At 53.5% G+C, this 23,221-nt stretch overlaps 12 protein-coding genes across 20 annotated transcripts; 5 read left to right on the forward strand and 7 right to left on the reverse strand.

The window, feature by feature from the left end:
- Positions 1-472: 472 nt before the first annotated feature.
- On the reverse strand, positions 473-2,257 carry KVP17_003525 (uncharacterized protein; the record flags this gene model as incomplete). Its single annotated transcript, XM_068520928.1, has 1 exon — positions 473-2,257. One exon carries the CDS (start codon positions 2,255-2,257, stop codon positions 473-475), a length of 1,785 nt encoding a protein of 594 aa, XP_068375610.1.
- A 99-nt stretch (positions 2,258-2,356) lies between these two features.
- On the forward strand, positions 2,357-3,466 carry KVP17_005301 (uncharacterized protein; the record flags this gene model as incomplete). The annotated part of the gene is made up of 1 exon (XM_068515106.1): positions 2,357-3,466. The coding sequence occupies one exon, from the start codon at positions 2,357-2,359 to the stop codon at positions 3,464-3,466; it is 1,110 nt and encodes a 369-aa protein (XP_068375624.1).
- KVP17_003524 (uncharacterized protein) lies at positions 3,461-5,911 on the reverse strand (the record flags this gene model as incomplete). Of its 2 annotated transcripts, XM_068520927.1 has the most annotated exons (2): positions 3,525-3,628; positions 3,658-5,911. In XM_068520927.1, 2 exons carry the CDS (start codon positions 5,909-5,911, stop codon positions 3,525-3,527), a joined length of 2,358 nt encoding a protein of 785 aa, XP_068375609.1. The 2 variants fall into 2 exon arrangements, with proteins under 2 accessions (XP_068375608.1, XP_068375609.1); XM_068520926.1 differs by having other exon boundaries at positions 3,461-5,911.
- A 981-nt stretch (positions 5,912-6,892) lies between these two features.
- KVP17_003527 (uncharacterized protein) lies at positions 6,893-10,804 on the forward strand (the record flags this gene model as incomplete). 3 transcript variants are annotated; one of them, XM_068520930.1, is made up of 2 exons in its annotated part: positions 6,893-9,324; positions 9,355-10,804. In XM_068520930.1, 2 exons carry the CDS (start codon positions 6,893-6,895, stop codon positions 10,802-10,804), a joined length of 3,882 nt encoding a protein of 1,293 aa, XP_068375612.1. The 3 variants fall into 3 exon arrangements, with proteins under 3 accessions (XP_068375612.1, XP_068375614.1, XP_068375613.1); XM_068520932.1 differs by lacking the exon at positions 9,355-10,804 and having other exon boundaries at positions 6,893-9,343; XM_068520931.1 differs by lacking the exon at positions 6,893-9,324 and having other exon boundaries at positions 9,386-10,804.
- A 167-nt stretch (positions 10,805-10,971) lies between these two features.
- On the forward strand, positions 10,972-11,970 carry KVP17_003533 (uncharacterized protein; the record flags this gene model as incomplete). The annotated part of the gene is made up of 1 exon (XM_068520944.1): positions 10,972-11,970. The coding sequence occupies one exon, from the start codon at positions 10,972-10,974 to the stop codon at positions 11,968-11,970; it is 999 nt and encodes a 332-aa protein (XP_068375623.1).
- A 55-nt stretch (positions 11,971-12,025) lies between these two features.
- Positions 12,026-13,415, reverse strand: KVP17_003530 (uncharacterized protein; the record flags this gene model as incomplete). Its single annotated transcript, XM_068520938.1, has 2 exons — positions 12,026-13,345; positions 13,374-13,415. 2 exons carry the CDS (start codon positions 13,413-13,415, stop codon positions 12,026-12,028), a joined length of 1,362 nt encoding a protein of 453 aa, XP_068375620.1.
- A 49-nt stretch (positions 13,416-13,464) lies between these two features.
- Positions 13,465-15,098, reverse strand: KVP17_003523 (uncharacterized protein; the record flags this gene model as incomplete). 3 transcript variants are annotated; one of them, XM_068520924.1, is made up of 3 exons in its annotated part: positions 13,465-14,330; positions 14,359-14,489; positions 14,515-15,098. In XM_068520924.1, the coding sequence occupies 3 exons, from the start codon at positions 15,096-15,098 to the stop codon at positions 13,465-13,467; spliced, it is 1,581 nt and encodes a 526-aa protein (XP_068375606.1). The 3 variants fall into 3 exon arrangements, with proteins under 3 accessions (XP_068375606.1, XP_068375607.1, XP_068375605.1); XM_068520925.1 differs by lacking the exon at positions 14,515-15,098 and having other exon boundaries at positions 14,359-14,503; XM_068520923.1 differs by lacking the exons at positions 13,465-14,330; positions 14,359-14,489 and having other exon boundaries at positions 14,511-15,098.
- Positions 15,099-15,221: 123 nt separating this feature from the next.
- On the forward strand, positions 15,222-15,860 carry KVP17_003529 (uncharacterized protein; the record flags this gene model as incomplete). Its single annotated transcript, XM_068520937.1, has 1 exon — positions 15,222-15,860. One exon carries the CDS (start codon positions 15,222-15,224, stop codon positions 15,858-15,860), a length of 639 nt encoding a protein of 212 aa, XP_068375619.1.
- A 254-nt stretch (positions 15,861-16,114) lies between these two features.
- On the forward strand, positions 16,115-18,646 carry KVP17_003532 (uncharacterized protein; the record flags this gene model as incomplete). The annotated part of the gene is made up of 1 exon (XM_068520943.1): positions 16,115-18,646. One exon carries the CDS (start codon positions 16,115-16,117, stop codon positions 18,644-18,646), a length of 2,532 nt encoding a protein of 843 aa, XP_068375622.1.
- Positions 18,647-18,745: 99 nt separating this feature from the next.
- Positions 18,746-21,656, reverse strand: KVP17_003528 (uncharacterized protein; the record flags this gene model as incomplete). Of its 4 annotated transcripts, XM_068520933.1 has the most annotated exons (4): positions 18,746-19,405; positions 19,434-21,094; positions 21,146-21,620; positions 21,651-21,656. In XM_068520933.1, 4 exons carry the CDS (start codon positions 21,654-21,656, stop codon positions 18,746-18,748), a joined length of 2,802 nt encoding a protein of 933 aa, XP_068375615.1. The 4 variants fall into 4 exon arrangements, with proteins under 4 accessions (XP_068375615.1, XP_068375617.1, XP_068375618.1 ...); XM_068520935.1 differs by lacking the exons at positions 19,434-21,094; positions 21,146-21,620; positions 21,651-21,656 and having other exon boundaries at positions 18,746-19,216; XM_068520936.1 differs by lacking the exons at positions 21,146-21,620; positions 21,651-21,656 and having other exon boundaries at positions 19,263-21,092.
- Positions 21,657-21,705: 49 nt separating this feature from the next.
- KVP17_003531 (uncharacterized protein) lies at positions 21,706-21,951 on the reverse strand (the record flags this gene model as incomplete). The annotated part of the gene is made up of 1 exon (XM_068520942.1): positions 21,706-21,951. One exon carries the CDS (start codon positions 21,949-21,951, stop codon positions 21,706-21,708), a length of 246 nt encoding a protein of 81 aa, XP_068375621.1.
- Positions 21,952-22,044: 93 nt separating this feature from the next.
- Positions 22,045-23,016, reverse strand: KVP17_003526 (uncharacterized protein; the record flags this gene model as incomplete). Its single annotated transcript, XM_068520929.1, has 1 exon — positions 22,045-23,016. One exon carries the CDS (start codon positions 23,014-23,016, stop codon positions 22,045-22,047), a length of 972 nt encoding a protein of 323 aa, XP_068375611.1.
- Positions 23,017-23,221: the final 205 nt, after the last annotated feature.

Raw genomic sequence — 23,221 nt, forward strand, 5'->3', positions numbered from 1 at the left:
GACGACTCGGATTACTTCGGGAACGCAGTCAACCAGAACGTTGACAGCGTTTGGAACGACGTTTTGAAGATTATGAACCAGGGCAACCTCAGAGGGTTGAGCCATTAATGTGCAATCGGTGGTTAATGAGAATTACTTGAGATTTAATTCCATTGAGATTTGAACGATTTGCTGGATTAGAACCAGAGCAAACCTTTGAGGGTTGAGCCATTAATGTGCAATCGGTGCCGATCTAAAGTTCGTGAATGAGATCTCGACTTTTAATTACAGTGCAGTACTACAAGCTTTTAGAAAGGACCTGTGAAAACAAATTCAGGGTTAATTAGAATCTTGAGATTTAATTCCGTTGCTGGAGATTTACTAGAGATTTGTACAATATAGGCTGCTCCACGTAAGTTGTGCACGTATAGGCTGCTCCACGTGCACATGTATAAATATTAAAATCAATTGAAATGGTAAACACCAAAGTAAATCAAATCAACCCAAAGGCTTGCAGCACGGTCTTAAAGTTTGTCGCTCGGCTAGCTCCTCCGTGCAACTCACCAGTTCCGCAAGCAGGTGGGTTGTGGCATCCACGGTTAACGATTCCAGAGACGCTATGAATGAAGCCTTCGTCTTGGATGTCGCCGCTGTTAAAGTTCGAATCGACAAACTTCTTCAGTTCATCGATATATGTCCACGCAGGATTCTCGTAGCTCTGAACATCGGACATGTAGTAGAAGAGCCCGGCAAACCACTTCAGGTCTGTGTACCTCGGGTCAGAGCAGATCTTATCCGGACGTTTGCAGAAGTCGACCTCGCCGAACAGAGCAGGACGACCCTCATCCTTGGCCCGCTTGCCCAAAAAGTAGTTAAGTTTACCGAAGTTGCATACTCCAGTGGTTTGGATGACGCCGCGCCCCCACCAACAGCACCCCTCGACATCCGTCCTTTGCTCAGTAATTCCAAAGTTGGGAGCAGCGTGCACAGCGCAATCACTGGCGTTGCTACAGGGCTTCCACTCGCCAGCCTTCTGTCCGTCGTAGTCGGCGCAGGTGACACCCTTCTCAATGTTGCTGACGACCTCGTCGAAAGTTGTCGAGCGAGGCTTAGGTTCATTCGGGTTGCACCAGCCACCAGAAGACCACTTGGGGGCCACAGGCATCTTAGATTTGGGTCCGCAAAACAAGGGTGGAGGAGCGCCGTACCACTTAGCATGAGTGGTAGCGACCAACTCCATGTTAGGGTCCACCTCGCAGGCCATATGCTCATCACCAGCAGGGCACTTGTAGTCGCCGTAGGACTGACCGAGCTGACCGCAAGCAGAGGCGGCCCTGTAGGCGCTGTCAGGATAGCTTTCGAAGTCCCAGTTGTTTTCGTCGCAGGCGTCGTACTGGATGGTCTCCTGCATGGACTGCGCCAGGAAGGCGGCTATGCTGGTGAGAGCGTATTTGTAGCCCGAGTCGCCCATGTCCGATCCGTCATATAGCTTAAGTGGACCAACACCTGTCTCAATGGCCTTTATCACTGCAGATATCATGTCGTTCGGTTTGTACAGAGTAGACTGCACCCAGGAACCGGTGGGGGTCTGCGCCTTCAAGAAGCTGTAGTCAGCCTTCTTCAGCTCCTCCACGATCTTCTTGAGCGCAGGCTCGCTATCGGGGATGTCGGGGAGCGGCGTGGTCGTTGTGGTGGTCGTGGTGGTGGTGGTGGTTTCGTTGCTCGGTTTGCAACTGGCGTCGCAGCTGGTTTCGTCTGCGCAGGGCCAGTATTTGTAGCCACCCAGGCACTTCTCACAGTCCGCTTGCGAGATGTAATCAACGAGAGGCTTACAAGTGGCAGCATTACCAGTGGTTGGGACCGGAGCTGTTGGCACAGTTGGGGGAACTGGAGCTGTTGGCACAGTAGGGGGGACTGGGACCGTGGGCACAGTAGGGGGGACTGGGACCGTTGGCACAGTTGGGGGAACTGGAGCTGTTGGCACAGTTGGGGGAACTGGGACCGTTGGCACAGTTGGGGGGACTGTGGTTGTTGGCACGGTAGGACGGTCTGCAAGTTTGGAGCAGAAAGGAAAGTTTTTGACAACGCAGTCAGCCACGGCGTCACCAGAGCTCTGATCAGCACACCACGGCTTCTGAGTGGGATTAGCATACAGGTCGCAGTACCCATGACACGCACTCAGGTTCCAAGGAGCATCGGGAGATACGATGACGAGTTTGCAATCCTCACTGACGGAGGCTGCAGCTGCACCAATCAAGCACCCAGAAACTGTCTTCATCTTGTGGAATATAGAAACAAGTCACAAGTCGCACACATACTGCGTGGGGTGCCTACATTTATTTTTCCCAAAAAACCGATATATTCCTGAAACGAAAGGATGCGGAATATTGATGCGATGTATCGACATGAAATCATATCCGTAGACGGATTCGCAAAACATGCCGGCAGCACGTTGCGGCGTCCACAGAACGACTTCCCTCCTCTACAAGACGTTCTGAACAGCAGCCTTGACAAGGACGATTTTTCCGGACGTCTTCCCGATGGCTACCTTACCCCAATGACTGTCTCCCACTGTCAGCACTTACTATCACAGCCCGACAACAACCTGGACGAGTGGTTTCCTCCTCCAAACAGGACACAGCCCCGCTCAGCGTTGATGGCAAAGAGGGATGTGGAGTTCGTCAACATTGCTCAAGCACATGCAGCATTGGCCTCCCTAGCGGAAAGGAAGCAAACGTTTGCGGCGTCTGACATCGCAGCGCAGGCGCAGGAGGGATACTGGAGTGACAGGCAAATGATAGAGGACTGCCTAGGCCTGCTGTGCGAACGACGAACACAGGATCTCTTGGATCAGATCACAGCCCTTCAATTCCATACCCTTTGCCGATTAATGCAAGTGCGGAAGTTCTGGCCTGTGGTCTCGTGGCTACTAACAGAGCCTGAAGGTGCTCCTCGCCTTGACCGATCACAGATGATTTCGGATGCGTTGCTGCAACCTGGAACGTTGGCGCTGCTTCTCCGCTGCTACAAAGGCAGTCCTGATTTCGACACAATGAATCAGCCACCGTATGACCTGTACACGTTGAAATCGAAGCTTCAAGGGCTGGTAGATGTCTGTGAAGAAGCTGGTGAGCTGCCAGGTCAGGTGGTTTGGCTTGCCCAGAAGGACGCAGGTTTCCGTGCGGAAGTGGCTTCTGCCTTATTGTTGGCGTTTGCTGCATTCAGCGATGTCATTGTACATCCGCTAGGTGTGTTGCTGCTCTTGGTCCTGATGACTTATCCGAACTTCGATGATGCGCCGCAGCTCTTTGTCAGAACGGTAACCGCTTCCATGTGCCTGTTGAACGACGCCTTCGCTGTGTCAGGAGTACAGAAGACCACGAGAGTTCTGCTGCGAGCTGCAGGCGTCGTTGCTGAGACATCGGCGACGTTGAACTCGTCCGTGGCAGCGGCCATGGCGGTGTTTTCGTCAGAGAGCGCCTTATGACCCCACAGCAAGCACCTGAATCTCGCCAACAAACATAGGATCTCTGCAGACATGACTGTCACACGAGCCGGTTTGCACAAGTTGCCTTTCCAGCGGGAAGCACCCAGCTATAGAGAGAGGTTGAGCACCCATCTCTGGCTGCAGTGGGGTCGGCTGTGGGTTCTGCATAGGACCTGATCGTCCAGGTCGACGTCGGGCATGGCGCGTCGAATGAGTTGGCGCGACGACTGGAATGTCGGAAGGACTGCTTTCCTCAGGCGGTTCCTCCGGGGCAGTCTGGGCCACGTCGAACGAGGTCTGCGCAGCGACAACACCTTCACAGTGCGAGTAAAACGGAAGCAATTCTAGGAAAGCCGCGGCCAAATACTCCGCCGACGCCGTTTCAAACTCCACCTTTTTCCGCTGGTGAGTATAGAGTACAGCCGTTGTCAAAACGCCCAGGTTACGCCGGTGAAGGATGCCCATACTGAGACCCTCGTGCAGAGCGAGCCTTTTCATTAGCCGTTTTCTGGCGTCAAAATTCAGAATGTCTGGAAGTAGGCCAGCGGCGTTAACGGAGTGAAATGCACGCCTCGTCTGCTCCGTGTACGTTTTCTCCATATCGCCTCCCAGAGGCAAAAGTGACATAGACCTCCTCAGAAGGGTAAGGGCAGGCATATCATCCATGAACGGGTGTAGGAATGTGTCCGACTTCAGATATTCCACCGAAGCCGACGGCCCTGCTTGGTCGCAGGTATCAAGCACCAGCTTCAGAGCATGGTCCATTTCATGGTCAACTGTAATCTGCCTCCTCGAGCATAACGACATGAATAGTGGCCACACCAGAACAGACGGGTGCATTCCAGTTTCCAGCACACACTTGTTCACTTTCTCATTCCTCACCAAGAGGGTAGCCACGTCAACATACCGATACGCTGACCGCCATGCCCAGCAGAAAACAGACAGAAAGGAGACGGACAGGGCTTGTTTTATCGGGCCAGGAACCAACTTCTCGAGGTGGCTCTCGAATTCGATGATGCAGTCTGTAAACTCATTGAACACAATGTCATATTGGCGCGGAGGCGGGTCAGTCACATCCAGCAGGTTCAGAAGCCAGTCAGGCGTGGACTTGGTGCCCACGAGCCGGTAGATGTTCGAAATGGCGACGAGAAGGCTGCCCGTGGTGTTTTCCCCGTAATTATCCTCAAAGTCAAGGTGCTTCAACTCACTCAAAGCTTTGGTGTGTCGGAGTGCTGGAACCGATGACAATAGCGATAGGAGGACAAAAGTCAACCCTTGACCCAGCTGCCAGGACCACCACTTGGCTAACTCCGATATCTGCGAAGTCCGATTGATAACCGTGTGGGATCGCATAGTCTCAACGCAATCGTCGCGCAAGTGTCGAATAAGGCGGCTGGGGTTTGAGGCCACCGGTACAACAGGCGTCCCTGGCTGCAATGCTTTCAGAAAACTCTTGATGTACTTGCGGACAGCCTCGTCACCAGCGACTGAAACCCGCTCGAGATCATGCCAATCCATGCCTTGGAAGCCCACTACCAACCAGTGCTGGTTCCCACTGAAATGCTCGACAAACTCCACTAATCCAGCCCATTGCAAGTGTAAGCTGATGTCGGCAACATGAGCCTTCATGTCCACTGGCTCGCCCATCAGTCCTCGGAGGGCAGACAGAATTCTCAGACTGTGTAGTCGAGTCCTCGAAGTCATACCCTCAAGATACAAGCACCCCAATGTGGTGAGAGCGCTCGCACAACCTCCTTGCACTAAGTGGAGGTACTTCTCCTCCTGGCCGTACCACGATTCCAGGAAGCAAATGTAATCAATCAGAAACCGCCTCAACTCGCTGACGCCCATTCGTATGAGCTGACTTGTGAGGAGGTGGGGTTTCTGGCACACCCAGGTCATTGGGTCTCCACTGTCAACGCCAATCCGACTGATGAAGTTCAGAGGTGTACGATGATTCCGAACCAAGGTTGCTGCCAGCATGCTGTTGCCGTCCTCAACAACGGAGCGAACCTTGCAGCGTGCCAACCAGTTGCGCCATCGACGAGATCCCATCAACGAGTTAGATGACAGCATGGACATCAGTTCCGGGTACTCTGAAAACTGAAGAGGATCGCCAACAAAAATGGCCCTAAGTCTCCGTTCTAGCTCCCTTGCCTGGCACGAGAAAGGTAACACCACCAGTCTAGGGGAATCCGCGAGGGAACCGGGGTGCAACATCTCAGCCAAGTCGTCGTCGGGCACGCTTTCAATCGACCATGGCACACAGACTTTGGACGGATCTGCTGCATGCCAGTCGCCTGGTTGCAGCAGTTTGGGTGATCCAGGGGGAAACTCGGCGGCTGCCCTGTCGAGAACACCCATCATCACGGTATCCATGCCCACTATTTTGAGCGACCCAACTAATGACGAGATAGCAGATGTCTTTTCCAACTGCAACCGCATGAAAATTGTGTCTTTCGACTTTCCAAAGATGTTCTACAGATACCCTTCGAAAATAGTCTCTCACAGATGACCGCTTGCACTTAGGTGGAACAAAGCAAAATAGTCATGAGCACGATCACTGGGACTAGTACTACCATCCTCGAGTATGTCGCCTCGATATCGTCGCGCGACATCGGATATCGGATAACTTCCAGCTGCGTTTAAAAAAATACAGGCCCTCACCTTTCTCATCATGTGAAGGAAAGCAAGGACAGTGCAGACAGAACAAATGAGGACGATATCGGCCTGGAGCGTGCGGACCGTACTTGGGGGACACATTACGCTGACAGAGAATATGAAGTAACCGAAGACATGGGGGCCCATACTTGTAAAGCACTCTACCACCTGCGCTGCTGTCCGACTCAGGACTCGCTGTCGCCTGCGAGAGCACCGATGAGCGTTTGGCTGGCACGTGTGAAAGCAGGCGCATAGGTGCTCCTGAGGGGTGAGCAGTTTGGGCGGAATTGTTCGGTGGGTGCCCGGGTGACGGCGGCACACCAGGGTCAACGAATCGAAGGCGTCTAGAGTGCTTCCTCTGGATAGCAGGTGCTCAAGGTCCACCGATCTGGGAGGCGTACGAGTCAAGCTAGGCCATTGGAGTCGGCATTTTCTGCATTCTTGGCATCCGGAGCAACATGGCACCTTCAGCTCTCCTTGTGTTACAAAGCTGGCTGGGGATTTCATTTTCTTCAGGCACTCGTTGGCATGCATTTCCTTAGTTGGGCGGCAAAGTGGAAGTGAGAGTACTGCCTTTAGGAGGGGAGATGCGCAGGGATCGCGGGAACAGCGCATGTCGAGCTTTCACTTTTCAGAAATTGATACAAAATGTGCTGAAACCTATTCTATTAGGACTGGGCAACAAATTCGAATGACATTAATGAACAATCGGCATGGGAGTGAAATTCATGGCTACATTTCGTACCTTAATTCGATTATTACTTCATGCGGCTCCAGGAAACTGGAAAGAACCCGTGTTCTGCCTCCTGGCCCATCGCCTCCATGAGCATTCTGACCAAAGATGTGCATATGTTGGACATCATTGAAAAGGTATCCGAACAGTGTAAATCCGACTGCAAGACGATACTAGATCCAGCTCCTTGGGAACGTGTGGCCCCGGCGGATGTCTGTGTGCCGTGGTCGAATGACGGCGTGCTCAACGATGACCTGGCTGAGCGGCTCAACCTCGATGTCGCCACGAGAAGCCCTGTGATCGTGGTGTTACCTTTCTCGTGTCAGGCAAGGCAGCTAGAACGGAGACTTAAGGCCATTTTTGTTGGCAATCCTCTTCAGTTTTCAGAGTACCCGGAACTGATGTCCATGCTGTCATCCAACTCGTTGATGGGATCTCGTCGATGGCGCAACTGGTTGGCACGCTGCGACGTTCGCTCCGTTGTTGAGGATGGCAACAGCATGCTGGCAGAAGCTACTGGACATGATCATCACCATCGAGTACCTTTCAGCTTCATAGGACGATTTAGCTGTCCTGATTCAGAATCGCCGACTTCCAAGCCATGGATGTATCTGAAACGCGACCATCCATCACCACTCCAAAAAATCCACCCTACGCTTCTCCGAAAAAGTCACGTCTTCGCCAATAACCTCTTGTGGATGCACCCCACTAAGCTGCAACATTCTCTGATTGACTACATCCGCTTCCTGGAGACGTGGTTTACGGGTGACGAAGCGGTAAGCCAGACGGTCGAAAATGGGTTGAAAGCGGCACTTGCGGCGTTAGGGTCCTTGCGCCTCGAGGGTACGACTGCGAGGACTCGACTGCGAAGTCTGGGCGTCCTTTCCAGCATCCGACAATTGAGCGGCGAAGCCGCAAGTGGGAGCAGTCCTGATATCGTGGACGTGCGATTGCAATGGGCAGGTCTGTTCAGCTTGAACGAGCATTTCTTTGGGAAGGAGTGCTGGCTGGCATTTGATTGGTCCGAGTTTGATGGAGATGATGCCGCCGTGACGCACGTTCAGTCACTCGTGAGGGGGAAGCACCCAGAGCTGGGAGATGTGCCTGCAGATTTGCTTCCATGCCGACTGATTCGTCTCCTGCATCACAAATTTATTGAGGTGTCGCGGAGTATCGCCAACAGAGAGCGCCTATCCAAGCTTAAAGCCCTCAGTGACTGGTGGCTCCACCAACGCAAATCAGGACTCATCTTCGTCCTCGCGTTCTTACTGTCGTTGGTTTCGACGGATCAAACTAGCGCTGTGGCGCGTATTGTCCTCCCTGTAGGCCATATAACCGGTGACGAGGAACGCATTCTTCGCCTATTGATCAGCATTAAGAAAGTGTGTCGGATCGTTGGCTCCGACATGCTTCCACATTGGCTGCATAACCTACTAGACTCGCATGAATCTCCTCGTCCCGGACATCTATTTGTCAACTACGAGTTGCACCAGTGTCTTTGGAGATTCAAGTGCTTCCTGCAGACGGTGGAGCCTGGACCGCTGAAGGACACGTTCTCGGACGTTTTGAGCTGCGTGTTTCGGTTTGCCTGGCTCGGCAACTACCACTACACCGAACTTATCGCTCTGATGTGGACGAATCCGGAGTTGCGAAGACACGTCGACCGGATCTCAGCAGATTTATCCGTGTTGGTCACGCCTATGATGGGTTGGACGATAAAGCCCTATGATGTCGGGAGGGAGTTTTCTATTCCCTCTTGGCCAAATTTGTCGGTGACATGCCTTTGTGACCTTCCGATTCTCGTCGCTCCATTCGTGGGGGAGATGCAGGCGCTTAAACTTCTGCTGGCCTCATCAGCGCTTCCCAATGTACCGTGCACGGAGGTCATTGATCTCTTCGGAAGTGTGACGGACGTGTTTCGAGACTGCAACGCTATCATCGACATGCATAAGGTGGTTGATACATACCAAGTTCGCGAGTTGGTCAGGGGTATGGAGGGGTGTGCCCGCCTCGAGAATGTGCCGCTTGGTTTGAGTAAATCGACCAAACGGTTGAAGACAATAAATGCAACCAGGGAGAACATGGCATCGATACTGGCGGCGAAAACACAGCAGTATGTATCCGAGTGCCTTGATACAATGAAACAGCTGAAGCAACGAGCCAATGCGTTTCAGCATGGAAAAATCCCCTTCAGAAATGCCGCTCGCTGCCAAACGCCCCCTAAGGTGGCTGTGTCTGCGCCGGTGTCAGCCTCTCCTCGTAGGGGTCAGTCCAAGACCCCTCCGTCGGAAGAGGTTAAACTCGACACACCATCAGACATTACGTGTCCCCGCTGGTGTGAACCCCAGCCAACCCACAAGCTGGGTGTTGTATATCCTGCAGGACTCCGGCTGCATCAATTGCGATCGTTTGATGCCAATACAATGGCTTCATCGAAGTTCTACTTCGGGGAAGTGTTATGTGAGTGGGTCACAGTCATGTAGTAAGTGTTTAGTTGTGGTAGTCAACTATCTCAAATTGTCAGGATGAATGCCATTATCTCGATGGTGATAACCGTGGCTCTAGGCTCAAACCCTGAGTGGTTTAAGACCTCGGTCAACGAGAAAACGTCTATCAACGGCGTCAGCTTTGAAGATTTCATCAACCGTGGAGGGTTCCTTCGCGCACGGGGGAACAATTCGCACCCCTGGCGACTTGATTCCTGCCGTGTAAAATTTGAACTGGCCATCAACCAGGACGTCTCTGGTTCCTTTGCAAACGTAGTCGGCCAGTTTCGAGATAACCTCGGCCAGCTTATGAAGGAGGTTTCTGGTATCTACCCAGGTTCCCGACTTGGGTTCAGCACGTTCAGTGATAAGCCAATCCCCATCAGCGGCTACGGCGATCATGGAGACTTTCCTAAAACATTCCGGAGAGACCATTGTTACAAGCTAAAGTCCCCTTTGACCGACGACGTAGCCAGTCTGCGTCGAGCGTCTACCTTCCTCAACATTAGTGGAGGCGGCGACTACAAGGAGAACTTGCTAGGCTCGTTAGTTTCCATTGCAAATGATTCTGAGTGGGGATTCTCTACCGGAGACGACGACGAGGCTACTATAATCAGGGTGGTTTTCTCTATCACTGATGCCCTTCCGCACATAGCAGGTGACGCTGCTGAAAACGTGCGTAACTGGAACACTAACTGGGGCACAGAGGACTTCGAGGATGACTGGGCGCTTTCTTACGGGTCCTGCAAGACAGGTCGTCGTCTCCACGATGAGTTGATCGAACTGCGAGAGAAGTTCGACGCGGGAACCCTCTCCACGCATGAGGAAGCCGAATTCGACGAGATCCGAGACAAGTGTGGACCTTGGAAGTTCGACGACGTCTTTCTGACGCATGGAAACGTCGTCGACACCCCAGAAAATTGTCTAAGGTACGAGTACCCAACGCCAGATGAGGCGATGAACGCCTTGAAGAAGATAGAGGCCGTCATTCCGGTGATGCTGACTCCGTCTGCAGACACCAGTCTCGGCTTCGTGAAGTACTACGGTAACTGCCCAACAGCTAATACCGAAGCACAGTGTCTCAGAGAGCACTATCAGCAGATGTTCACCGCTGCCGGCCTCAACGGCCTGTTCTACAGTCTCGAAGGCCGCCGATTTCCGTACATCAACGATATCATCGTCTTCGTGCTAAATGAGATTAAGGGTTTGTACTGCGAAGGTCAGCTTTTCCCTGTGGAGACAGACACCACGACGAGAACGGCGACGGCGGAGAAGTCGACTTTGTCGCCGACTCCGATGACTGAAGGCGAGCCTTGCGGTTGCATCGGCAACGCCTGTCCGTGCGATCAGGAGATGCGAATCCACGTAGGAGTAGACGTACCGGTCTCGAAGTGGAAAGCGTTCCTAGCGATGTTTTCTCCTTGGGTGAAGAAGGGCACTCAGGTCTCGAACTGGTAATACCTTTCTATCGTTTGAAATGTGTCTCTGTGAAGAAATCGTCGGATTTATGATTCTACGTTACGAAACACAGCACTCTACGAACGGTAGCGAATATCGAACTGCGGTGAGATATCTCCAACAGAATATCGGAACCATTCATATCGTATCCTGGCAAATCTTATAAAATGTCGGCAGAGGATGAAAGCTCCCCTGTTATTCTGAACGTCTTTCATACTCATCGGAAGGAGCAGACCTTCCCGTGGACCATTACCGTCGTCGGGGCGGCAGGCCAGGTGGGTCTAGCCTGTGCGCTCGCCTGTGTATCCCAGGCTGTTGGGAACCGCGTATGCATGTTTGACGTGGTGGCTGACAGACTACATGGAGAGGTGAAGGACATTCAGCAGGCGCTAACGTTCATTGCGAACCCGCCTTGCGTTTTTGCGGCCACGAACTTGAAGGACACAGCGAACAGTCGGATCGTTGTGGTGACTGCTGGCGTTCGTCAGCAGCCAGGCGAGTCGCGACTAGGGCTTCTCCAACGAAACGTTAACGTCTTTAAGAGTATCATCCCTGAAATCGCCAAGCATAGTCCCGATGCGGTGCTCCTCATCGCCACCAACCCCTGCGACATCATGACTTATGTCGCCTGGAAGCTCTCAGGCTTCTGCCGCAACCGGGTGATCAGCACTGGCTGCAATTTGGACACGGGCCGCTTCCGACATTACCTGGCGAACGAGTTGCACTGCAGTACATCCTCAATCCATGCCTTCATTCTAGGCGAGCATGGCGATTCGTCCGTGCCGGTCTGGAGCTCCACCAACGTGGGCTCCGCCATTGTAAGTGAGCTCTGCGACCTCTCAAAGACGTCCAACGCGCACAAGCACGTGGTGGCCAGCGCGGAGGAGATTATCCGGCTGAAGGGATACACGAATTGGGGAATCGGATTCAGCGTTGCCCAGCTGTGCAGGCGCATTCTGCATAACACCGAGGAAGTGGCCGCGGTAGGGACCTTCGTGCAGGGGCTTTTTGGGATAGAGGAAGACGTGGTTTTGACGGTGCCGTGCCTTCTCGGAGCTCATGGTGTGCACGGCGTGGTCAATTTGACCTTCAAAGACGAAGAGAACGAGGCGCTCCGAGCTAGTGCGAAAACCCTAGCGGAGTCCATGAAAGGCATAGAATACTGATGGTGTTTAGAACTTGCCAACTTGTATGCAGCCATGCAGAGTCAAAACCACAGCATCACGACCGACCCTTGAGAATCTGACCCCATCCAATCAGACGCCAATGCTTCTCGATCCGCCGCGAAAGCGCCACGTTACTTCCGATGCCCGCGCAAACCGGCAGCGAGAGAGACAAGCGGCACATCTTGTCCTTGTCCACCTTCTTGACGCGGGCGCCGACCGTGGTGGACCCGATATTCAACATAAGGTACTCCTTGGACTTCAGCTTGCTCACCTCAGCCCTGCTGTCGTCAGACTTGACGCCAAGCAGCCGCCTCAGCAGGTAGTAGCTGATCTTGATTTCGTCATAAATGTCTGGAAGGTGCCCAGGAGCGCCCAGTACGGAACCCACCAAGCGATCTGAACGGGTCAACTTGGGGTCTAGTTGGGTGCCTACCCCGATGAGACCGCCTGGCACTGCGAATTGGAGCTCATTCTGCTCCGCGAACAGAGAGCGGATTCTAGATCGGATCGGAGTGCATACGACTCCGCTATCGCTTTGGGTGATAACGCCAGGTCGGATCTCAATCTCGTCTCCCACACGCAGCACGCCCTTCAGCAAGGTGCCACCAGCAACGCCTCCTTTGAGATCTTCGATGTCCTCCCCCGGTTTGTTGACGTCAAAAGATCGAATGATGATCATGTGTGGACTCGACGTGAAGTCACGAACCGGTACAGGTATTTGGGTCACCAGATACTCGCACAAGACGTCGATGTTAAACTGCAGTACGGCCGAGACAGGGATGATAGGAGAGTTCTGTGCAATGGTGCCCTTTACGAAGTCCCGGATCTCATCATGCTGTTGAAGGGCCTGATGCTTCTTGATGAGTTCCACCTTGTTCTGGAGGATCAGTAGGTGCTTCAGGCGCATGATTTCCACAGCGGCCAAGTGCTCAGACGTCTGTGGTTGCGGGCAGGACTCATTGCCTGCTACGAGTAGCAGGGCGCCATCCATCACCGCAGCCCCATTGAGCATCGTAGCCATCAGGATATCGTGACCCGGACAGTCAACGAACGAGAAATGTCTCTTGAGAACCATCGCACCGCCACACTTTAGGCAAACTGGGTCGTCGACGTGGTTAGACGGATAAGACTTATAGCACTCAGGAGACCGGCACTTTTCTGTGTTTCCGTTCTCGCAACAGTACACCTTAGCGTTGGCGTACCCTAGATAGATCGTGATGTTCCTCTCCTTTTCTCGTTTAAACCGTACAGTTTGTACACCAGAGATTGCCCGCACAATCGTTGACTTACCATGGGCTACATGCCCAATCGTGCCGATATTGATCGTAGCCTGCCTCGAAATCACCTCCGGCGTCAGTGGCGTCAGCTTTGCGGGCTGTGTGAGGAAGTGTCCGAGATCTTACGTCCAGCGTGTCGAGGTTCTGCGTGGCCAGGTGGTCGGGCATGGTGAATTTGCGGCTTTTTCTAAAAACCCCCCATGAGCACATAACAAGGTCACCGGTCAGATGACAGCTCTGTCAGCAACTGAGCCAGGAACAACGGGTACGACTTGAGCTTGGCCAGCTTGAGTCGCAGCTTGTCGTCCTTCTCCCACAGGTTCTTTAGTTTTCCAGTTACATGGAACTCGAAATCCATTGGATCCACAGATCCGGATTCTAGGACCGTGTCCATGGATGTCTCCAGGGTGAACTTGAACACGCCTAGGTTCTCAGGTGTCAAAAGCTTCAGGTGCATCTCCGTTCCGCAGGTAGTCTCGACCACGTTTGCATCCCATCCGAGCAGGTTGGCAAGCACTATTCTGTTGAACCTCGATGACCGATCATAGTATTTGCGCAACACTGTAGAGTGCATCTGCTGATCATTTTCGTCTTTCCGGAGTGTCAGTTTGCCCTCCAGATCGGCTTGAACCCCTTGCAGCCTTACGATCTCGCATTGGGCTTCCCCGGCGGCAGATCTCCACATGTCTTTTTCCTCCTCTATCGCGCTGAGTGCCGTCTGCAGTTGGGCGGTCACCCCAGCAGACCCTACGAGCTTCCGATTCGCCTCCACCAGCTCAGATTCTCGTTCCTCGGACAGCCTTTGCTGTCGCTTCACCGTACACACGGCCTCTTGAGCTTCCTGTTTTACTTTTTCCACCTCAGCCTCCTTTTGCCGAAGCTCCCTTTCAAGGGCTCCCAAACGAGAAGAGTCTAGCTCCAAGGAGACTACAGCGGCGGTTTCCCGCTCAAGCCGCTCTTCGAGCTTCGCTATAGTGGCCACCAGCGCGGCATTTTCATCTCGGAGCAGCTGGGCCTGGCTCTTCGCCGCCGCCCGCTCAGTAGCTCGCTGTTCGGCCATGCGCTTCATGTCCTCCGCGGCGACTGGATCGAGATTCCCCCGAGCACCCACTAACCAGCTGCCGTGTAAGGACGTCGACGCTCTTCTGCAACGCCTTCGTGTCGGCTGGACTGGCCTCCTGGTCGAGGTTGTCCATAAGATCCTGCAGTATACTTGCTAGCTCTGTGTGGTAGCGAATTGCTCTGGAATTCAGCATCTTTAATTTACTTAGTTTTTTCCTTTTTCTGCAACCTCAATAGTTCGGACAACACGCTCCTATCGGTCTTCCTATCCTTCGAAATCACCCGAGTGTTCTCTCCAATCTTCCTGTCGGCGAGACCCACAGCCACCTCCGTCGCCATGTGGAAGTATTTTGGAACGCCTAGCGACTGGTGCTGACGCATGCGCCGACCTTTTTCTCTCTGCAACATACCGCGGAACTCAAGAGCCTCAATTTCTTTGACGGTTTCTGGTGACACGTTCGTCTGTGCTGGCATTCCGAACCATTTCTCAAGTCGGGCGGCTTTCTCTGCGCGCCGACGTCGGCGACTCTCTTTGCTGTCGTTGAGAGGCACAGGTTCGCCACTGCTGACTGCGTCGAGCACTGATTTCTCTTGGGTCAGCGATTGTGGTTCGTAGCCAGAGGGGGTCGTAAGAGTGCAGTCGTGGTGGGAAGCTTCGACATTGAAGGGCTTCGTTGATGATTGGAAATACGTGTCGGGAACTTGGACTTGAATGCCGGTCTCTAACCCGCTGGTAGACTCTCGAGTTTGGAGAAGCTGAATGAGGTTTGCAGTGTCAAAGAGGGACATGCCAAATCTCGCTATTTTAGTGATGGTAAGTGGTAAGATCTGTGTCGAACTCAGAGTCGACTGGAGGTGATTACACCAGAAGGGTTCCGGTTGGATGGTCGACTAAGCGATGAGACTCGTTCCATGGAGGTTCGAGTCGGGGGTGTCATTCGAGAAGCTGATGGTTCGGCCGAGTTGAAAGTCGGCCTCACACAGGTAGTGGCGGCTGTGGTTGGGCCCGTTGAGAGACCGCGAGGTTGCGACCTGCTGACAGTGAACATCTCCGTTGCGCCGTTCGCATTTCTGGATCGGAAGGTGATGCGGCGAAACGATAGGAGGGCCGCGACAGCTGCGTTGGCATTGAAGGGCATCTTAAGTGGCGTCATAGCCGCTGACAGGTATGAGTCGAGCTACATCAAGATCGATGTGACCGTCATTGCACTGGACGGCAATCTACTCGCTCCTGTAATTAACTGCGCAATGTTGGCCGTTGTCGACGCTGGCATCAGCCTCAAGGAAATGGTGTCCGCTGTGGATGTGGGGCTTGTCGACAACCATGTCCTCGTGGATCTGGCACAGCGGGAACTCGTCGGTACTCCAACCGTTTCAGTTGCCTGTACCAGTCGTCACAACAAGCTGGCGTCACTAATGATGTACAATCGGGTTCCAGAGGATGCGCTCGCGCAGCTGGTGTCAACGTCTCAGAAAGCCTGTGCACGTCTCCACCAAGCATTCTATGAAGCTGTGAGGAGGCGGGCTGCTGATGGACTGGAGTTAGCATGACATTCTCGCATGGGTTCGTTGTGACAAGAGATTTAGACAGGCTTCAGGCAGGAGCACATTAATAATCGTCCGTTTCATGCAGCTGCAACCCCACCCCAACAGTCATCACACTGATGGGTCCGTGAATAACGTCAAGACCGAATGTTGTCCAGACCCAACCTTTGCTTTCCACGTCTCAGTGCTGAGTGTCTTGGATACGTATCTACGTGGTCTTGTGCTAATCCAACATTGGTTCAAATTTATCATATCTTCCAATGAAGCTAGTATCCTTCTTGATTGCCGCTTCGATGGCTCGAGTCCTTCAACGGAATGAGTCGGATGCGGCAGAGTTCGCGAAGAATGTATTCCCAGACATCTTTTCAGGTGATCCGTCCACTCAACAGGCTTCGGCTAGCTCCTCCAAGGCCTCGACAGAGTCCAAGGAAGGCGACAAGTCGATGACTGAGACTTCGGCTAGCAGCACTGACACGACTCCCGAGACCAGCCACTTCCTTGGGACACCTGGAGCTCCCTGGACGGGATCACTGGCGGCTCTGAATGACCACCTTGCAGCCAAACCCTTTACGGAGCCCATCGTAGAAACCACGGCTACTGGAGCAAGCACGAAGCCGAGTTTCACGAATACCAGTTCAGGGGCACTGACCACCACCAAGGAGACGTCCACCTCTGGGGCCTCAAGCAGCTCTGGGGCTTCTAGCCTTACTAGTGCCTCCATGTCCTCTGGGGCATCGAGTTCCGTTACGTCAGCTTCGTCATCGCAAGCCTCGTCACATAATGCAACCGCAGGCGACGCCCCAACTTCGATGACTGAACCTGTCTTAAGCGAGTTCCTCCCTGATGAAGACCTAGATCTTGGAGAGCTATGGAAGGACATCAAGGACGTCCGTACCATAAAGCCCTTCAAGGACGATATGATTGCAGACGGGTCGGAGACCCAAGGCACACAAGCTTCCAAGATCAAGGAGCCCATTGCCATCTGGGACGAAAATGTCGATCACAACGCCTACACTGATGAGTCCGAGACCCAAATGGATCCCGAGCCAGTGACTGAGCCGGCCCTCGGCACTCCAGGTGAACCCTTCACCGGCTACCCCACATTGGCCAAGCCCAGGACTGAGGCCCCCATTGTCCTGGACCAGACGGAGGCTAACCCTTCGACAGACCAAACCGGAGTGATGACTGAGCCGGCCACACCGGCTACCTACACGGATACCGTGATCCAACCTGTTGTCTGGGACGAGTCAGATACGTGGACTGCGAAAGTGTGGACCCCTCCGACTCCTGAGGTGCCCACTGCTGCCTCGACTCCTGAGGAAATATTGCCTACGATCCCATTCATTCCCACGGAACCCACTTTGGCGGAAGACCCCTTCTTGACAAAGCAACGGTTCCCAACGGATCCATACCTGTCCACACTGCCTGCATGGGTTCCGGAAAAGCCACTCGATCCTACATTCGCGCCCATCGCGGAACCAGAGCCGTTCGTCCCCTCCTCGCCGTTCATTCCGGAGCCGTCCACTCCAGAGCCGTCCATTCCTGAGCTGTCTACTGTGCCCACAATTGCGGATGAGCCATTAATTCCTACTGCAGAACCCGAGGCATCGAATATATTCATGCCCACCGCGGAACCAGAGCCGTTCGTCCCCTCCTTGCCGTCCATCCCGGAGACGCTCACTCCGGAGCCGTTCATTCCGGAGCCGTTCACTCCGGAGCCGTTCATTCCGGAGCCGTCCACTTCCGAGGAGCCATTCACTCCGGAGCCGTTCATTCCGGAGCCGTCCACTTCCGAGGAGCCAGAGATTCCGATGCCGAATGCGAGCCACGACTTCCCGATCGCCACTGATGATAACCCCGACGTGCACGTTCTCTGGAAGGATTTGGATGAGCGCATTATCAGACCCTATGATGATTTGTCCTCCACGCCCCCTCCTATGGAAGAGGATATCTTTGACACCACAGCGTATCAGGACGATTCCGACGACTTCGGCGAGAGCACTGGTGAACTGGAAACGACTGAGCCTCTTTCCGGTCTAGGAACTCCAGGGTTGCCCTACACTGGTTTTGTGTGGGATGACACCACGACGGAGGAGACGAAGCATGACAAGAAAGACGGCAAAAAGCATGACAAGAAAGACGGCAAAAAGCATGACAAGAAAGGCGAAAAGAAAGGCGAAAAGAAAGGCGAAAAGAAAGGCGAAAAGAAAGGCGACAAGAAGCCTAGCAATAAGCCCGATAAGAAGGTTGCTAAGGACGACAAGCCTAAGGCAAAGCATGACAAGGATGCCAAGGAGGACAAGCACAAAGCAAAGCACGGCAAAGAAGCCAAAGACGACAAGCATGCTAAAAAAGACGACAAGCATAAGGCAAAGCACTCTGACAAGTCCAAACATGCCAAGCCTTCTGACAAGTCCAAGCATGCCAACCCTTCTGACAAGTCCAAACATTCTGTTAGGCCTGCCAGCGGCAAAAAGCCTCTTGACAAGGCGAAGGGCAAGCACACCGATAAGCCCAAGCACACCGATAAGCCCAAGCATGCTGAGAAGCACAAGCGGAAACCGGCGCCGACGAAGCACGCGAAGAAGGATGTGAAGAAGGGTAACGCGAAGAAGGAAGTGAAGAAGGGTAACGCGAAGAAGGAAGTGAAGAAGGGTAAGAAGGGCGGTAAGACCGACAAGATCAAAGGGATCGACAAAACAGGGCATTTGAAGGGCGACAACAACAGCTCAACGGGACTGAATATGGGCCTCAGCACTGGTATCTTCTTGCTAGCGCATTTACTACTGTAGTTCCGAAAATGAAGTGAATTGAAATGAAACAACCTCAGCTATGATTGCCGATGTTTAGTAGACTGAAATGAAACTCAGCTCCGCGCAGAATCGACCTCATCATAAGAGGTCCAGCAGATTCGTTGTCTGCGCTGCTGTACCGTTCTCAGGCGACGTCTTGGGCGAGTCGACCAGCAAATTGAGCGTCAGCCCTTCAAATGCATCAGGTTTCGCGACGGCAGTGTTCTCAAGAAGGCGTGGACTAGCGACCACAACCGGCCCAACGGAGGAAGTCGACCGGTCCGAGTCCAGACTGAGAAGATTTCCGTTCGTGACCGGCACTTTCGGGGAGTCACCCAACAGGCAGGTGGACTCAGCGGCTGCTGTAGACGTCAGCTTCTGAAGAGCCTTCCCACTGGCTACCAGATCCATATCCGGAGCTCCGGGTATGTAACCGACGTCGCCCACGGCAGAGCAGAGGCCCGGGGGACATCGTGCTGGTTCGCTTTCCAAAAGTTGCCTCTGGTCATTTAGGTCCAAGGTCAAAAGAACCCGACCTTCCGCAAGCCTCTTCTCCAGTTCAGCATCCATGGCTGCCAGAGGGTCTAGGGAGCTAAAAAGCGTGAGAATTAGGCGGTCAGCTCCAGCAGGCAGTTGGTGCGCCAAACGTGTGGCGCAAGTCACCAACGCATGCAACAGGTGGTTCACCTCCGGGACTCTGTTCGTCGGCACACCACTGACAGAGAACATATCCGCTGGACAAAAGAAAAAGTCGCTGGGCTGCGTGGTCGACCGTTGGGAAACTCACTCGATGACTCTTTGCTAGAATCTGGCCAGTCTCCAACAGAGTAGCGACCACCCCGTCGGCTTCTTGGCATGGATAGCCCTCTCCGGGGCTCGTGAATAATAGGTGTCCCTCCAAACCTATCAGTTGGAGGGCGGCAAACACCACCGCTGGCTTTGTCGGGTACAGCCTTAGGCAGTGAAATACTCGGTGGACCAAATACAGGTGCAATTCAGGCGTCGCCCTGAACGCCTCGACGAATTGGAAAACCGAATGGTCAGGCGCGTTGTCGGTCAAGCAAAACAACTTCAGCAGCGTATCGAACATCCACCTACGATTGGGTGCTAATGTCGTGACACTCGAGGATAAACTCGCCAGCACTGCGTTCACGAAGGCTACGTTCTCCAGACGAGGGGGATCGGTTTGATTCTCGAGTATCAGATGCAAGTAATCTCGTGTCGTTTCCTGCACGTTCGACCTGGAAATCGCAGAGGAACACACGGCGAGCGCGCGTGACCGTATGCTCTGGTCATCGTCATGCAGGCACGGTGTCACGGAGTGGGCGATCTCCCTAACGGCAGATGGGTTGCTGCCTACCATGGACGCCAAGCATTCCAGTGCGGCGAACTTCACGTTCACGTCTTCGGATGCCAGTAAACTCTCCAGATAGACCAGCGCCTCCTTACAGGTGTCGGATACAACAGTGTTACTCTCCAGAGACCCTGCAGACACCGAGTCGTCCTGAAGCAGCAGGTCAACCACCTTCGGTTGTCGGGGGACGGATGTCGCCGAGGAGATAGCAAGAAGGGCGCTGGCGCATTCAAATACAACGCTAGCCCCAGCGTTCTTGGTGGTGTCCATCCCGTCAGCTACACTCTTTAGGACAGGTCGAAGACGCGCAGCTGCCGCTTGGTCCTTCACCGCCATAGTCGCCAAAACCCGGGCGAGCCTAGCCTGCAGAAAGGGGTCCGGCAACCCATTTATGTCTACCTCAGCTGTGGATGGAACGTCTTGTATGTGTTTTAGAACCACCGGAAACACGTCTCCTATCAACTTGTCAAAGTCCACGTCCAAAACGCCAAGAACCGCTTCGGTCAGCGTCGCAGCCGCCAACTGAACGCCGTGGTTGGAATCCTTCCACAGGCCCGGCAGCAGGTCCATGTACCGTGCGACCTCTTCTGGGCAGGCACGAATTAGTTGAGCCGCGCAGGACGCCGCTCGCTTGACTAAGTAAGGATTAGACCCTTCCAATAACGTCTGGACGTCCCGTCCTAGGCTTCGAGCAAGGTCCGGATTCGCAACGACGGCTAACGCTCCCATGGCGATTCCTGCGATGTACTGATTGCTGTCCTCGAGGTCCTTTTTAATACAATTCGTAAGGAGGGTGAGCATGTCGCCTTGACTATGATCCATAAGAGCTACGACACCTAGGTAGCCTATTCTTTTGTCGAGGAACTCACTCGAGGCGGTCATCTTCACGCACTCTATCAACCCGAAACTTGTTGGCTCTCCATACATAGAGATGAAGATGAGTTTGGCCATGTTTCGTGCCGAGTGCCGAGTGCTACCGTCTTTGAACGCAGTCCGGATGAGTGCCAGCTCTCGAGCGATTAGGGCCTTCTCTTCCGAGATGGTCTTGCATTGTCTGATCGAGCGGACGAACTCCTTCAGCTTGACGCTCATGTCTGAGTCACAGTAATTAGCGGTTTTAGAGGAGAACGATGATCACGAATCACAGACTGAAGGCGAGGCTACAGGGTCACTGGTGCCTCTTTCAACATACCAAGAGGAAGGCTCGCGCCCCGACCCCACCTTCACCAGCGTAAAAATCTCAGCCGGCTTCTCGGGGAGGAAGGAGTCAAGACGGACCAGAGGGGCGTCGTCCCTGTGGCGCTCAGTAAGTTGACTGGCGTATTCGCTCTCCTGGACGAGACAACGCGTCAAAAGCGCATCGTCTGTGAAGCCGGATTTCTTCACGAACTGCTTGGATTTGCGCTTTGACAGGGCGGTGGGCTGTGCGTTGGCGTCGTCCAGAGTCGAAGCGCAGGATGTAATGGTTGGAGGTCCAGAGTCGTTGGTTGTGATGCTCAGAAAGGTGGCGTTGTCTGCGCGAATTGCGTCCAGAGCCTCCAGTACTGGCTGGAGTCGGGTGGCATGTTCGAGCAAAGTCGAAGAGACGCTCTGCATAGGCACCAACGACGCCAAGCACGCCTGCAACACAGAGGGACTCTTCCGCCTCACTAACATAGGTTTATAGCCATTTTCATGGTGGTGTGGAAGTGTATTTCATGATGCTTTATGCCACGCTAGCGCTTGTGTTGGTGGTGTCCTGGTTCTTCTTCGTGTTTGTATTGGTACTCTGGCTCTTCATAGATTCTCTCCGTCGCTTCGCCAACTCCCTCGCCTCGAACAGAGTTCTGTCGAGGTCCACGATTGCCGAACTTGCATTCTCAACACAGCAATCGCAGATTGTGTCGGCAATTTCCTTCATCTCTTTTGTCCGTAGCTTCGATTTAAGGATGGCTCGTTTCGACAGCGTCATGGATGTGCCAAGATTCTATTCTCGATAAAAATTACATGAAGGCAAAGGTGGCTGCTACACACTTTTGAGCGTTAGAGTTAATTGCATGCGCGATCATGTGAAGAACTCCTTGGTCTCTTCCTCCGAGACGCAGGTACCCCATGAGCTGACCTGAACCTGACCCACATGAGGCAGCTGGGCCAAGTACATGGTGACTCGGTCCTGACCGATCCCTCCTCCGATGGTGAGTGGGTACGTGTCCGCCAGAATGGCTTGGTGGTACTCAAACCGTTTATCCTCGCCCCGTGCCATCATCTGCGCCTTGAGACTGGCGGCGTCGACTCGAATTCCCATAGAAGAGAGCTCCAGACAGTTGTCCAGCACTGGATTCCATACAAGGATGTCACCGTTGAGATTCCAGTCGTCGTAGTCTGATGCCCGTCCATCATGCATTGACCCATCCGCAAGCGTCCCGCCGATTTTCATAAGAAATACGGCCCCGTACTCCTTGCATATCTCGCGCTCGCGCTCCTTTGGAGTCAGAGAGGGATAGGTGTCGTGAAGCTCCTGCGTGGTGATGAAAAACAGGTTAGGCGCCATCTGTAGTGGCTCCTTGCCCATCATCGAGGTGTACATGGGTGCTATGGCATCCCTAGTCTTCAGAAGGCACCCGTAGATCTGGCTTGCCACAGACACAAGGAACGACTTAGATCTGTCTGACGCCTGGATGACCTTCTCCCAATCCCATTGCACCACGTAGAACGAGTGGGTCGCGTCTAAGTCCTCATCCCGCCGGACCGCCTTCATGCGCGTAACCAGCCCTTCACCCCGGGGATACTCCATATTATAAAGAGCGCGACGCTTCCACTTGGCGAGAGATTGTACGATTTCGAGGTGCTGGCCGTCTTTAGTCTCGAATGACACCGGGCGCTCTATGCCATTGAGTTCATCGTTCAGACCTGTCTCCGTGGAAAGGAACAGGGGGCCGCTGACCAGGTCCAGCTTCAGCTCATCGCGAAACAAGCCTTCGAAGGCATCTTTTATGCGCCCAACAAGAATGTTACGTTGTCGGTGAGAGAGAGTCATTGAAATGGAAAAATCCAATTATGTCTAAAAACATAACGCATAACACATGCGTGTTTTCTTCGTGACATGTTCAATGCCTCCTATCAGCTCAAACCTTGTTGGTGTTCCAATCCACAATTTACTGCAGACTTTTCCGGGGCTAGTGTTGAATTGATCAAATAGGACTTTTGTTATGTTTCTATTCAACGTGGAGTCCTTGGTGGTG

Source organism: the organism of the source record quoted next, assembly GCF_019968985.1.
Source record: "MAG: Porospora cf. gigantea B chromosome Unknown PgB_NODE_304_length_23221_cov_114.626, whole genome shotgun sequence".
NCBI classification, from domain to species: domain Eukaryota; phylum Apicomplexa; class Conoidasida; order Eugregarinorida; family Porosporidae; genus Porospora; species Porospora cf. gigantea B.